At 40.8% G+C, this 12,798-nt stretch overlaps 1 protein-coding gene across 3 annotated transcripts in view; it reads left to right on the top strand.

The window, feature by feature from the left end:
- LOC107384087 (neurocan core protein) overlaps positions 1-12,798 on the top strand; it is a 45,388-nt gene that overhangs the window by 12,671 nt on the left and 19,919 nt on the right. For 2 of the 3 annotated variants that reach the window (XM_015957137.3, XM_015957136.3), the window contains exons 4-12: positions 2,029-2,211; positions 2,365-2,539; positions 3,502-3,629; positions 5,800-6,084; positions 6,445-6,588; positions 6,706-6,789; positions 6,867-7,024; positions 7,097-7,259; positions 10,536-12,089. In XM_015957137.3, coding sequence (XP_015812623.3) covers positions 2,029-2,211; positions 2,365-2,539; positions 3,502-3,629; positions 5,800-6,084; positions 6,445-6,588; positions 6,706-6,789; positions 6,867-7,024; positions 7,097-7,259; positions 10,536-12,089 — 2,874 coding nt within the window. The remainder of the gene's footprint in view (positions 1-2,028; positions 2,212-2,364; positions 2,540-3,501; positions 3,630-5,799; positions 6,085-6,444; positions 6,589-6,705; positions 6,790-6,866; positions 7,025-7,096; positions 7,260-10,535; positions 12,090-12,798) is intronic. The other variant, XM_054739372.2, reaches the window with a different exon arrangement.

Below are 12,798 nucleotides of genomic sequence, written 5' to 3'. Positions count from 1 at the left end.
AATGTAATAAAATAAAAAACACACACACACACACACTTTGCTTGTTCAGTGATCAATATACACCCACTTTGTGTTTATTTCAAGAAAGATTCAAGTTTTAAAAGGTTAAGAATTTTATTACTAAACAATTTAAACATGACAATTTAAAAAGACAATTTATGAAACACAATTTATAAAAGCTTTGGTATTACAAAAAACCCTGTGTTTGGATGAATCTAAGGTGAAGTGTGTTTTGTTTGCGGGTGAATGCATTTATCATAACGTGTATCTTAAAGAAACAATGCGTTCTGCGTGAAAAAGAAATTGGTTTTGTCAATAAGCTGAGTTGTTCTTATTAAAGAGCACTCAGACGCAATCTGTGTTCTACCTCACTGTCAGGCGACCCTCGTCGTGGATCCGGAGGTCAGAGGAGGATGTTGAACAGCCTCAGGGTACTGGGTCCGGTAGGGAAGACCGATGATACCGACTCGTTCCGGTCCTAGAAATGCCGCAGGCACACAGGTGGAATTGGGTTGCGCCTGCAGATTCTTAAGTAATCTCTTAGCATCAGCTTGTTCTGCAGGTGTCGTTTTGTTGTGTCGGAGCAACTCCTGCCAGCGTGACAGAAATCGCTTGTTTGGTTAAAGAGCGTTGGGCGGCCGTCCCAACTTCTCTAGAACTCGCTCACAAATGACGAGAGTTCTGTTTTAAAAGATGGCTATTATCATTTCTAACGAATCAGGTTTAGACATGTAGAAGGAAAGTTTAACAAACCCTCAGAAACACGCCCTCTTGAAGATAGAAAGTTCTGGTGTTATGGGAAAAGATCATGTGAGTGCAGTTACCTTTAACTTAGTTACTGTGACCTGTGTGAGCTGACTAAGTGCACATGATTCTTGTCATAGTTAAACATTACTGATTATCATAAATAATTATTTACCAAAGAATAATAATTCATTTCAGTAATTAAACACAGTTATAATGGACCTTGATGATTAGCAGTAAAGAGAGTTTATTTAAATAATTCTTTAAAATCTTGAAATACCCTCTTCTTGCTGTGAATGGAATAGCAGTCAGATAAGCGGACAGCTGCATGGATTAAAGGAGTGGTAGCAGACTTTAAGTCTCCTGTGAAGGACTCTATTGCAGATTGGAGTAGTAGCCAGGGCAAGGTGACCCAGGCTGTGTATCTGACCTGTGAGTCTTAAAACCAGGCCATTACGTGACGTTACATATATCCAACAGGTAGGCTATATGTGATCACATGATCTGCTTTCAGTGCGGCAGCTGTTACACCGTAAGCGGTGCAAAAATGGGCAAAGTTGGTCACCCTGCGTAGGGTTTGGGGAGTGAGGAGACCCACCCAACATGGCGCAACACTGTTACATTCTCCAACACCCAATGGGGCATCTACTTATTAATAATATGGATAAAATCATTGCATCAGGTGTTGCTGTTAAAGTTGACTTCAAACATTTGATGACACCTTACATATTGATGCGTTGGTTGGTTAACGATCCAGCTTTGGTTCACAGAGTATATTTGTCAGCTGGTTTTAGCTAAATTGCTAAAACTGCAAGTGTTCAAATAGCTGCCTAACTGGGAACATTTAGCATCAAATGTTCCACATCCTCAGAAAGAGACAAGAGGAACATTCAGGTTAAGTCTGAGGAGTTGTGGTGAGAAGGGCTGTTTGGGCCCAGTTACTGCAAGACACATGAAGCGCCAAACCACTGAATTACAGACTCACACCTACAGAATCACAGCGTAACCTAACATGCATGTTTTCAGACCATACCAGGAGAAATGCAAAAACACATGCAAGTGAAGATTTGGTGTGAACGTGCAGGCTCTGTGCAGAAAAGATGAAAAAGAATTAGACATTTAAAACGCCTAATCATGCAGATTTTTTCACACTTGAGAGTTATGGGAAAAATCAGTTTTTTATATTTCCTACTAGGAATCTTTTAATGTTTATGCTCTGCTTCCAAGAGCTGCAGAATGCCTGCAGACATTTGTAATAAAGAAAGCTCCCTGTCTGTGCCAAAGGTGATGTAATCAAGGTGAATAAGGCTTTCAGCGGCCGCATCGTGCTGCCAGGATACGCTGCCAATCCTCTGAATGCTACCATGGAGATCTTCAGTCTCCGGACCGACGACTCAGGCACTTACCACTGTCAGGTCGCCCTGGGCAACCACTATGAAGTAGACACTGTGCCCTTGGTGGTGTCTGGTAAGTGCAGCAGCTGCTAACGAGAGAAAACAACTAATGTTTAAACAAACCGACAGCTTTTAAACCAAGACTAATCTTTGTTTTAATTAACCTTTTAATGTAACCATTAGTACATATTTTCCCACAGTTTTCCATTTGTTTCCGTGTGTGTAGGGGTGGTGTTTCACTACCAGGCACCCGACACCCGCTACGCCTTCTCATTCAGCGACGCCCAGCGAGCCTGTGAGGAAAACTCAGCTCAGATTGCATCTCCGGCCCAGCTGTGGGCAGCATACCATGATGGGTTGGCCAGCTGCTCAGCCGGATGGTTGGGCGATCAGACTGTTCGGTAAAGACACGGCTAGCTTCTGGTTTCTTTGTGTAACGCTCATTGAGTTGTTAGTGAATCTGCTCATAAAAACATCCCTGTTTACTTGTAACATGAGTTACTCTCATTAAGGTTTTAATATTTTTATTTACCTGGTCAGCGTGAGCTGTCAGTCATCTTTTTTCTCACCTGTTAATTTACTTCTTACTGCATAATAAAATGGAAAAGGGGCGGATGAATGTGGGAACTTGTTTGTTACGTGAGCCTCAAGCTCAGTGTGTGACACTAGAAAAAAATCAATTTATTTTAGTAATTGAACTTAGACTGAGAGATCGTTTAAAGGCTGGGAAGCAGGTGTTTTGGATTCATTAGCTGATTAGAGTGTGACACTTTGAGTCTAGAATATTAAACTTTAATGTTCTAATTGTCTGAGATTTTGGGGTTATTATAAGCTGTAAGCCACAATCTGACAATTATAAGGAAAAAAGGCTGAAATATCTGGATTTGAATGTAATAAGTCTGTCCTATTTAATAGTTTCTCCTTTTAAGTTGAATAATTGAAATCAGTGGTGAACTTTTGCATGTTTGATGGAAGCAGATTTACTCTTTTCAGCCAGAAATAACAACAAGACATTCTTCTAAATTCCCACATTTTTATTTATTCTGTAATCAACTGTGTTCTTCTCACCAACATTTTTTCGTTTTCTTCACTTGACCTTTTTGTTTCTTCTTTTTTAGTTTGCTGCTTTAACCAATTGGAAGTAGAGCTATTATTAGAACAGCTGTTTCTTCATAATTAATTGTTTCTTAATTTATTCAGATCTGCACTTTAAAAGTGGGCTCAGCTATAAATTTATTATTAGCTGACATTTAGAATATTTAAAACAAAACCGATAGGTTAGTCTGTATTTCTTTTATTTGTTGTTATTGTTAATTTCTGTATGACCTACCCATTCATGACTCCCACGTGCTTGTGTGTGCAGTTATTCCATCCAGTCGCCAGAGCTTGGTTGCTATGGACACAAGGAGTTCTCTGCAGGAGTGAGGAATTATGGGAAAAGAGACCCAAAAGAGATGTTTGATGTATACTGTTTTGCTAAAGAATTGGACGGTACACACACACACACACACACACACACACACACACACACACACACACACACACACACACACACACACACACACACACACACACACACACACACACACACACACACACACACACACACACACACACACACACACACACACACACAGAGTGCATCAATATCACAGCTTTTGGCTCTCATATGAACAATTGCATCATATTCTGCAATAACGTAAAAGGACAAATGTGGGAATTTTGTTTCCTAATCTAAACAAATCCAGCAGAATGACTCCAGTAAAGATGAACTATTTTCTATTTATGTGTCACCAAAGAGTGATTCTAATACCACAGAGCTCAGTTACTGACTTTGAAAAAACAGAAGTCTGATATTTTTATCAGATACCTGCAACTTCTTAGCCTGGCAAAGCAGACAAAATAAATATATCATGTAGTCTGGCTACGCTCCATTGACAGCTCTTGGCCGGGTTCTACCGTTGTCTTTCAAATGATTTCCGCATGCTACTGGACAACGAACTATGTGACATAGTCACCGCAACGGATGTCGGTCAACGAGCCAATCCGCTGTTGAAGAAGGTGAAAATACGACATTTTTCTAAGTGAAGGACTTAAATACATCTATCCGCTCCCGATTCTAATGAAGCGAGAGGCCAAATAGTTTAAATAATCCAGATGGATGTAAAAGTGGTTTCAAACGAGCTGTCGCCATCTTGTTCCACTCCGTCGCATCATACCGCCCACCAAAACCAATAGAGCACCGATTGGCCCACAAAGCCCATAGAGCACTGTGATTGGCCCACCAGAATGCTGCTAGGGGTCCGCGGAGGTTCCAATGGAGCGTTCCTAGAGTTTACTAGAATAACAACTTCTTAGTATTAACATAGATTTTTTTTTATACATGCAGAGCCTCAAAATACATAAAATACACAAAAGGAACTAGTTACACTTTTTAAAAAGTTTTTGGCAAGAAATTTCATTATAAATACAAAAATAGATTTTTCTGTCAGAACATTATTTAAACATAGTTTTTAAATCGATATTTTTAATCAGTCAGTGACTTGATGCAACCTGCTGGGTTCCTTATATAGGAAACATTTTTTTCTGATTGGCCTAATGAACAGACCTGCATTGAGATGTTTACTGTGTGAAGTGCCTTGAGACGACTCTTGTGATTTGGCTCTATATAAATCAGCTTGAATTGAATCAAGGACACACACACACACACACACACACACACACACACACACACAAACACAAATCATAGTCTTGATCATCCGTAAAAAGTCTATGGATAGAAATGGAATAAATACAGTGAGTTTATCAGCCATTAAGTTTTGGTTTATCTTTTATTTTGATAATAAAACAAAGAAAAGTGATTAATTTTGTGAAATATACAAAAAAGTTATTTTTTTAACATGAAAAATGTGTTTGAAAGGTTACATTTACAAGTAATTAGCTTTATTTTAAATAAGGTGTTTTTTCCTAATTTATGACATATTAATTTTTTATTTAAAAGTGATTTAGGAATAAAGCTATACAGTAGAAAATAAGTTTTTCAGTTCAGTTTCCTTTGTTAGAACTGATTAGTTTTTTTCTTCACCATATTATAAGATACTATAGATTAAACTTTCCCTGGTTGGATTAGGTTGATTTATTTTACTTTGATTTGCTTCATAATTAAAAATTTGTGGAAAAAATAGTGCTGAAATGGGAAAAAGGAATAAATCAAAACCAGGAAATAAGTGAATGCAATGTTATTAATGAGAACAAATAAAAAAAAAGGTAAAAAAAAATTAACATTTTTTTCTCTATTATTTTAAATGTGAATAAAAATAAAGCTACCTAATTAGAATGAAACAGTGATAAAAGTAGACTTAAGATGATGGTTTTCTGTTCTACTGGTACCCTAAATTAAACAGTTTTTACCTCATTTGGCTAACTTTGCTAATAGAAAAAAGAAAAAATTATATTGTTAATTATTTAAACTTGAAAGCATGAAAATAAGTCTTAAATTAAAATGTATACTGCAGCAATAAACTCTGAATTAGTAGAATCTGGAGACAAATCAGAAAAATTCTCCAAGTGTTTCACAGTATGGAACATTTCAGACAGGTGGTATGAAGTTTACTCACTGAGAACTAAACATCTGCTTGGATCTGATGTCGTTCTCCTCCAGGCGAGGTGTTTCACTCCTCCGTCCCAGGCAGACTGTCGCTGTCCTCAGCCTCAGACCGCTGTGTGTCCCTCGGGGGCCAACTGGCCACCCCGGGCCAGCTCTACCTGGCGTGGAGGGCCGGTCTGGACAGCTGTGCCCCAGGATGGCTGTCTGACGGCAGCGTTCGCTACCCAGTGTCCTGGCCTCGTCCGGAGTGTGGAGGCAGCCAGCTGGGAGTCCACACCGTCACACCCAACTCCACGGCTGACAACACCTCATTGTTATATGATGCCTACTGCTACCGAGGTATCAACCGACTGACTGGAGAAATAACACAAATAATTAAAAGAAACCAAGCTATTGAGATAAAACGTGACAGATACACCATCTAGCTGAAGCCTTGTTGGCCATTTATGCAGTAAAACACTAATAAAAATCATCACTGCTGTTGTAGCTATGGCAACACCCATTTCTAATCATGTCAGAGAAACTGCAGGATTGACAAACGCTGTGCAAAAGGGAGAAACCTGAGAGCATGGTAACAAATCAAAGTTTCCAGTTCAGCTGTCTGTTTTAGCTAATACTGCTGTTAATCATTAAAAACTAATCAAGCTTTTAGCCATTTAAGGGACCCGGGTAAGCAAACATCTCTTTAATTTGTTTTAGGGAAAGTGAAGGAGACGGGCTCTGACTCTGAGATCTACACCTCCCCGTGGAAGCCCTGGAGCTATCTCACAGGCTCAAGTGATGCTGAGTCTGCAGCGACAGACAGCTCCAATCTGACGGCACAGCAAACCACCACGCTCGCAGGTTTTACATTCACCCACCACTGGCACCACGTCCTAAACCAGCTGATTAAGTAGAAAACACACCAGAATTCGATCATTATTGGCCACAAATGTGATTTTCATTGCACCTTCCTGTTAGGTTCCTCAAAGGACAGCGAGGTCTCACCTTCTAACTGGACAGGACTGGTTGACCTGGAGGAAGAGGAGACCCCTCACAGGAACTGTAAGGCTCTAGTTATCCTGAGGCTTGAATGGTTTTCCAAATATGACAAGACTGATTGTTTACCCAATCATCTGAAGCCACAGATCCCTGGACCTCAGAGTCCTCAGTGTCATTTGTGACCCTTCAGCTGATCCCAGGACAGAGCTCCTTCGACTGGGGAGAGCTGATGGAGCCCGGGCCCAACTCGGAGGAGTTCATTCGACCTCCAGTTCGGCCGACTCCTGCTGAGAAAGAGGTAGGTTTCACCTGTGAGATCAGACTCTCAAAATTCTGAATCAGACCAGCTCATCTGTTAACTCGTTGCCAGGTAATCTCAAAGATTGTCAAGTCCATTTGGAAACCTTGGAACTACCTGGTGGGGACCGGAGATGAGGAGGGAACTCGGAGACCAAGTGGGCACATCGAGGAAGAGGAGATTGCAACTAAAGCAACTGATGTGGGGTCAAATCCTTCAAGTCCTGCTTCGCCTGGTAAATTAATTCATTTTAAAGCATTTGCATCATTCAGGACTTCAAACTTTGCTTTTCAGAACTCACACTGGAACTTTCACACATTCTGGTGTAAAAAGGATCAATTTTTACAAGTTTGCTAGTAAAATAGATCATTCTGTATGAAGTGGAATCAGGAGAATGGGCTGTTCATCTCATTTCCTAATTTGTTCCTCCTCACCTTCTCACTCCACTTGCATCCTTAAAGTGGATTTCATATTAAAGGATGTCTGGGTTGGTAAAAGCACCTGCAGGAGCGAGACATGAAAAGACTCGAGGTTGATGAATGAAGAAGCACGTGTTTCCTTTGCAGAACCCATTTGAGCTGCCGTGAGGCCCTAAAGACGTTTGCGTGTCTTGCAAAGGTGCATTTTTGGCATGACTGCCTCACAGGGTTACAGCTTAATGAGATGCTGATGAAAAATTACAGTATTTCAAGCAGCTTTAATACGTTTAAGAGAGCAGTTACATCAGTGGAGTAAAGGACAGATGAGGTGTAATCTTCTGTAACAATATCAAAAGCAGCAGTGAGTCTGGAGACAAACCGAGGTCAGGCTGACCTTTCTCTGATGTTGCCTCTCCCGTCGAGCCACTAACAAGCTGTGATTGATAGGAGGTGATGAGATCGAGCTGCAATCCAGCATCAGCTCTCCCAGCACCAAGATACAAGTTGCATGGTACAGTAAACATAAAACCTCTCACTTAATTGACCTTTTGATGAAAATGGCTTGGTAAAATTGCTGCTTTACTATGACATACTTATAATTAGATATGAATAATAGCATAATCATCAACATGATCACTGTTTGAATTAAATGAGATTTAAACAACATAATATAAGAACTGTTTCCTTGTATTTTTCACCGTCTGTCCTTCAGCTGGAACCCGTTTACCGATCATTTAAAAAGGCCGTTTGGGGTTACGCGTTTTCCTTCCCAGAGAACCATTTTGACTGAACAGATCGTGTCTGCGGCTTCATCTCGATTTGCAACACGTGTTTTACGGTTGTGCAACAGTCTTGGGGAATTTGTGTTTGAGCAAATCAAGTTTCCTTCAAACATGAATCCATGCATTACAAAACAGTGAAATTCATCTCATCCAGACTCCTTTCCTCCGTATTTCTCATGCTACGAGTCCGGGGGGTTTACAGAGGTTTATGCGTTGGCAGTGAATGTAGGAAGTGCTGTTCACAAAGTGTCTTATGGAGCTGCTGATTTAATTCTGAGGCAGTTTGTGAGACGGCTGAGCTTCTGGCTCTGACATGGAGATGTTTGAGCTCAGGATTTTGTTCTTTATTTTAAAAGTTTATGATTAGGTGGTATTTGCCTAATCTGTCATCATGAGTTTCAAAATGTTTTTTTTAACCCACAGTTTAGAATCGGACCTTCCAGGCGGATGTTTCGGTAACACTTTACAATATGGGACCCTTTAGTAATGTTACATACTATTAAGGTGACAATGTGTAGTTTTTAGGGTTAATCTCTGGGAACATCCATCGAAATGTTGTTGAGAATGAATTAAATGATGCCCAGTTGTTGAAAAATATTGGCGACTTCAAAAATTTAACCATAACAATCTGGTCTAAAATCCTCTAATATTCATGGAAGCGGGTCTAAGTCTCTGGGTGACGTCATGCTTCCTTATACGGGAAGCCATGAGGACAAAATGCATTAACTCATTTGTAAGAAACAGTTAGAAAACCTTTGCCATTCATATACGTTGTTTTACGCATTTACCTCCTGACTCGTTGCCAGTGACGAAAGGGAGTCTGATGTGTTTGTCATCTCGCTGGAGGTTGTGCTCCCAGGTATTTTTGACCTAATGTCCATCCTATGTATGTTCATACTGTGTGTGTTATCCAACTGCATCATGATTCTTTTTCAACACAGCAAACATGTTATTTTGACCTTGTTTTACAGATGATTCGATTACTAAGGACAAATAGAGACACTAACAGAACACCTGAACAATATCAACGACACGAACAACATAAAATGTACACATGAGGAAGAAATCAAAGGCAGCATGACGTTCATGGACATGAAGATAAGCAGACAAGAACAAGGGACCCTGAACATAAACACATACAGAAAACTAACACACACACAGACAAAAATGTATTATGGACATCAGAACACCCTACTATACATAAAATGCCAGTGATCAGAACATTTTACCACCGAGCGAACATAATAACTAAAGAACGAGATCAAAAACAAGAGGACCAACCTATAGGAATGTTTTAAAAACCTGTGGATACCCGACATGGGCAATAAACAAAGGAAAACAACAAACAACAACAGAAAGAAAGAAAAGAACAACCAAATCACAGAACAAGAAATCCAGAAAAACCAGAACTGAAACCAGTGATAACTCTTCCTTACATCAAAGGCATAACAGAGAAAAAAAAACTAATAGCAACAATGAAAAAACACAACATAAACACACCAACAAAACCTGGTGACGCCACCAACATCGGCAAACTCTGAAGAACGCTAATGGCCATCCGTTGGTAAGGTCTTCCTCAAACACAAAAATACCGCTTGCTTGCAATGATTGAGGTATGCACTGCCCCCTATTGCCAGGTAAAATACACATTGTTACTTTAAACATTAATAACTTATTAAATGAAGTATTAAACACTGCTTAACCATATTACGTTTCACAGTTGTTTTTTTCATTATTCTACAAAGACAAAAGCTTTAGCTACAGTTATTTTCAAACTTCTAATATATTTATTTAAATAAAAGCAAGCTATTACAGCTCAGGTAAAATACAACAGTAGAACCCACTACAACATATGTGTAAAAAAACAAGTAAGAGAAAAATCAGATGCCATATTTAATAAGGGTTTGATGCTCTGGAATTAAAATGTCTCCACAGTCCATAAATTAAAACTATTCCACAGACTTAGGGCGACCAAAGCGCGGTCCTTTTTATATTCCAACGTGTTTGTTCCAAATTCAGTTTCTATTCTACAAGTTCTATTTCATTTTAATTATTTTAATTGATTCATTTCTTTTTACCATCAATCCTCTTCTGTGTTTGCCCTCACCTTATCCGTGGAGCTTTGCTGAATTCCTACAGAGCTGCTACAGTACAGAGAAAAGCCTTGGAGGGAAATCCCTGTCAGCTTACCGGTGTTTGTTTTGGAGCTCTTCTGCAGAGCGGGAAGAATCTGCAGGATCATTTTCATTTTGATTTTAAGTCCCGGCTTTGACACTTGTCCTTGTGTTTGGTTTATTGTGCCCTCCACAGGTTTGTTTTCCTGGGGAACATCATGGTTCAGCAGTCCATCTGTGGAAAAAACCACCTCACCTGAAGAGGACCATACCACTCACCTGACATCTTCTTTAACTTCCTTCAGCAACTCTCCGACCGCAGAGAGCGTCAGGATCCTGGAAACCTCAGAGACTCGCACATTTGCTCCCTCCAGTCTGTCCCCTGAAATCACCTCCACTAAAGAACCCTGGATCACTGTTGATGCGGAGACGACAACCCAGCAGGTGGACAAGAGAGAAGAGACGGTGACATCCAGAGCTAGTGGAAGAGGAGGGAGAGGAAGGGGGAAGAAGAACAGAGGGGAGGACAAGAACAGGGGAGAAGAAAAGGTGAAAGGAGAGGAGGAAGGGAGTGGAGAAATTACTGGTGCAGAAGCAAAAGGAGAGATTCAAGTCTCACGTCGTCCAGTTGGAACAAGTAAACCAAGAGAAAGGCCTAGAGAAAGATCAAGAGAGAGGGGTCACAGGAAGGGACAGTCCAGGACCACCACCACCACCATCACTATGACCACCGTTAGTCCTCTGGAGACCACTGCAGTGACCACAGTCGGGACAGAGCGTAATGTTTCCACTTCATCAGCAGCAGAAAACCCATCTCTGTCCACCTCACAGGAATCGTCTCAGACTCTGTCCATCTCTCCATCCCCATCTCCTACAACCGCTACATCTTCTTCTTACGCATCACAGTCAGACTCCCTTTTAGAAATCCTTTCTCTGCCTCCATCCCCCTCCCTTCCATCTTCCTCACCTCCAATCATTACCTCACCCACGTCCTATACCCAGACCTCCTCCTACTCCCCCTCTCTGTCTCCTTCCAGCCTCACATCACAGCCTCACATCAGCCTCACATCACAGCCTCACATCAGCCTCACATCACACCCTTACATCAGCCTCACATCACAGCCTCACATCAGCCTCACATCACAACCTCACATCAGCCTCACATCACAACCTCACATCAGCCTCACATCACAACCTCACATCAGCCTCACATCACAACCTCACATCAGCCTCACATCACAGCCTCACATCAGCCTCACATCACAGCCTCACATCAGCCTCACATCACAGTCTCACATCAGCCTCACATCACAGCCTCACATCAGCCTCACATCACAGCCTCACATCAGCCTCACATCACAGCCTCACATCAGCCTCACATCACAGTCTCACATCAGCCTCACATCACAGCCTCACATCAGCCTCACATCACAGCCTCACATCAGCCTCACATCACAGCCTCACATCAGCCTCACATCACAGACCCAGACGGTTGGATCGGTTGCATCTCCTCAAACAGAGGTCAGTGACAGCACCACCGACTCCCTGACTACACCGACTAGGGTCACAGAAGACGGTGTGGCTGTGAACACCTCTGTAGGTGATACTTTGACTCTACCTGGACCTCAAGACGACGAGGAGTCCACCTGGTCTCATTCGGTGGGTTCAGGGGCTCTCTTACCAGGAAGCATGGAGGAGGAGAATCACAAAGGAGGAGCCAACATCAGCACCACAACTCTCAGCCCAACTGGTGAGGCTCTTTTTATTAATAATAACTATTTATTTATGTTAATTCTAGTCAGGGGTTAAATTACATTGTTGATAATGAATTAAAGACTGTAACAATAGTGGAAAATACATCTGCCTTCAATAATATCTTTTTACATCATTATAAATGTATTTATAATGGCATTTTTCTTTTGCAAACCACTATTTTTTACCATAAACAGGGAGAATTTGGGCAGTTAACCCTTTGATGCATAATGGTCACTGCAGTGGACAGGTACTCAAAATAGTTATTTATTTTTTTGCTAGTAAGCTGCAGCTGTTGATGACTTTATTGCATGTGAGCCCCTCCACTTGGACTTCAGTGAGTCAAGCCAACACATTTCATGTTCAGAATGCACACTGTCCACTGAGGTGGACATGTAATAAATTATTTGTAAATTATTAAATGTTACAAAAAATATTTGTTGAAATTTGTTTCATTCACAACTAAAGATGCATGCATCAAAGGGTTAATCTAGAGTACTTTCTTCTTTCTGCATAAACATTTTACTGGTTGCTGCTTTCTGAGAATTTCTGCACATTAAGTCATCTGATGGCTCATCATAGAGCATTAGAGCTCCAACACATCTAGATAAATAACAGAGTATTGCCAAGAGGACTCTTGCTGTTGTATTTTTGTGCATTATTTTTCAGTTAAGTACAGCTCATGCCAAGACCATTAATATATAATT

The sequence above is a fragment of the Nothobranchius furzeri genome, chromosome 11, assembly GCF_043380555.1.
Source record: "Nothobranchius furzeri strain GRZ-AD chromosome 11, NfurGRZ-RIMD1, whole genome shotgun sequence".
NCBI lineage: Eukaryota > Metazoa > Chordata > Actinopteri > Cyprinodontiformes > Nothobranchiidae > Nothobranchius > Nothobranchius furzeri.
Note: the sequence above shows the minus strand (reverse complement) of the source record. Positions and strands in the feature narration are given on the sequence as shown.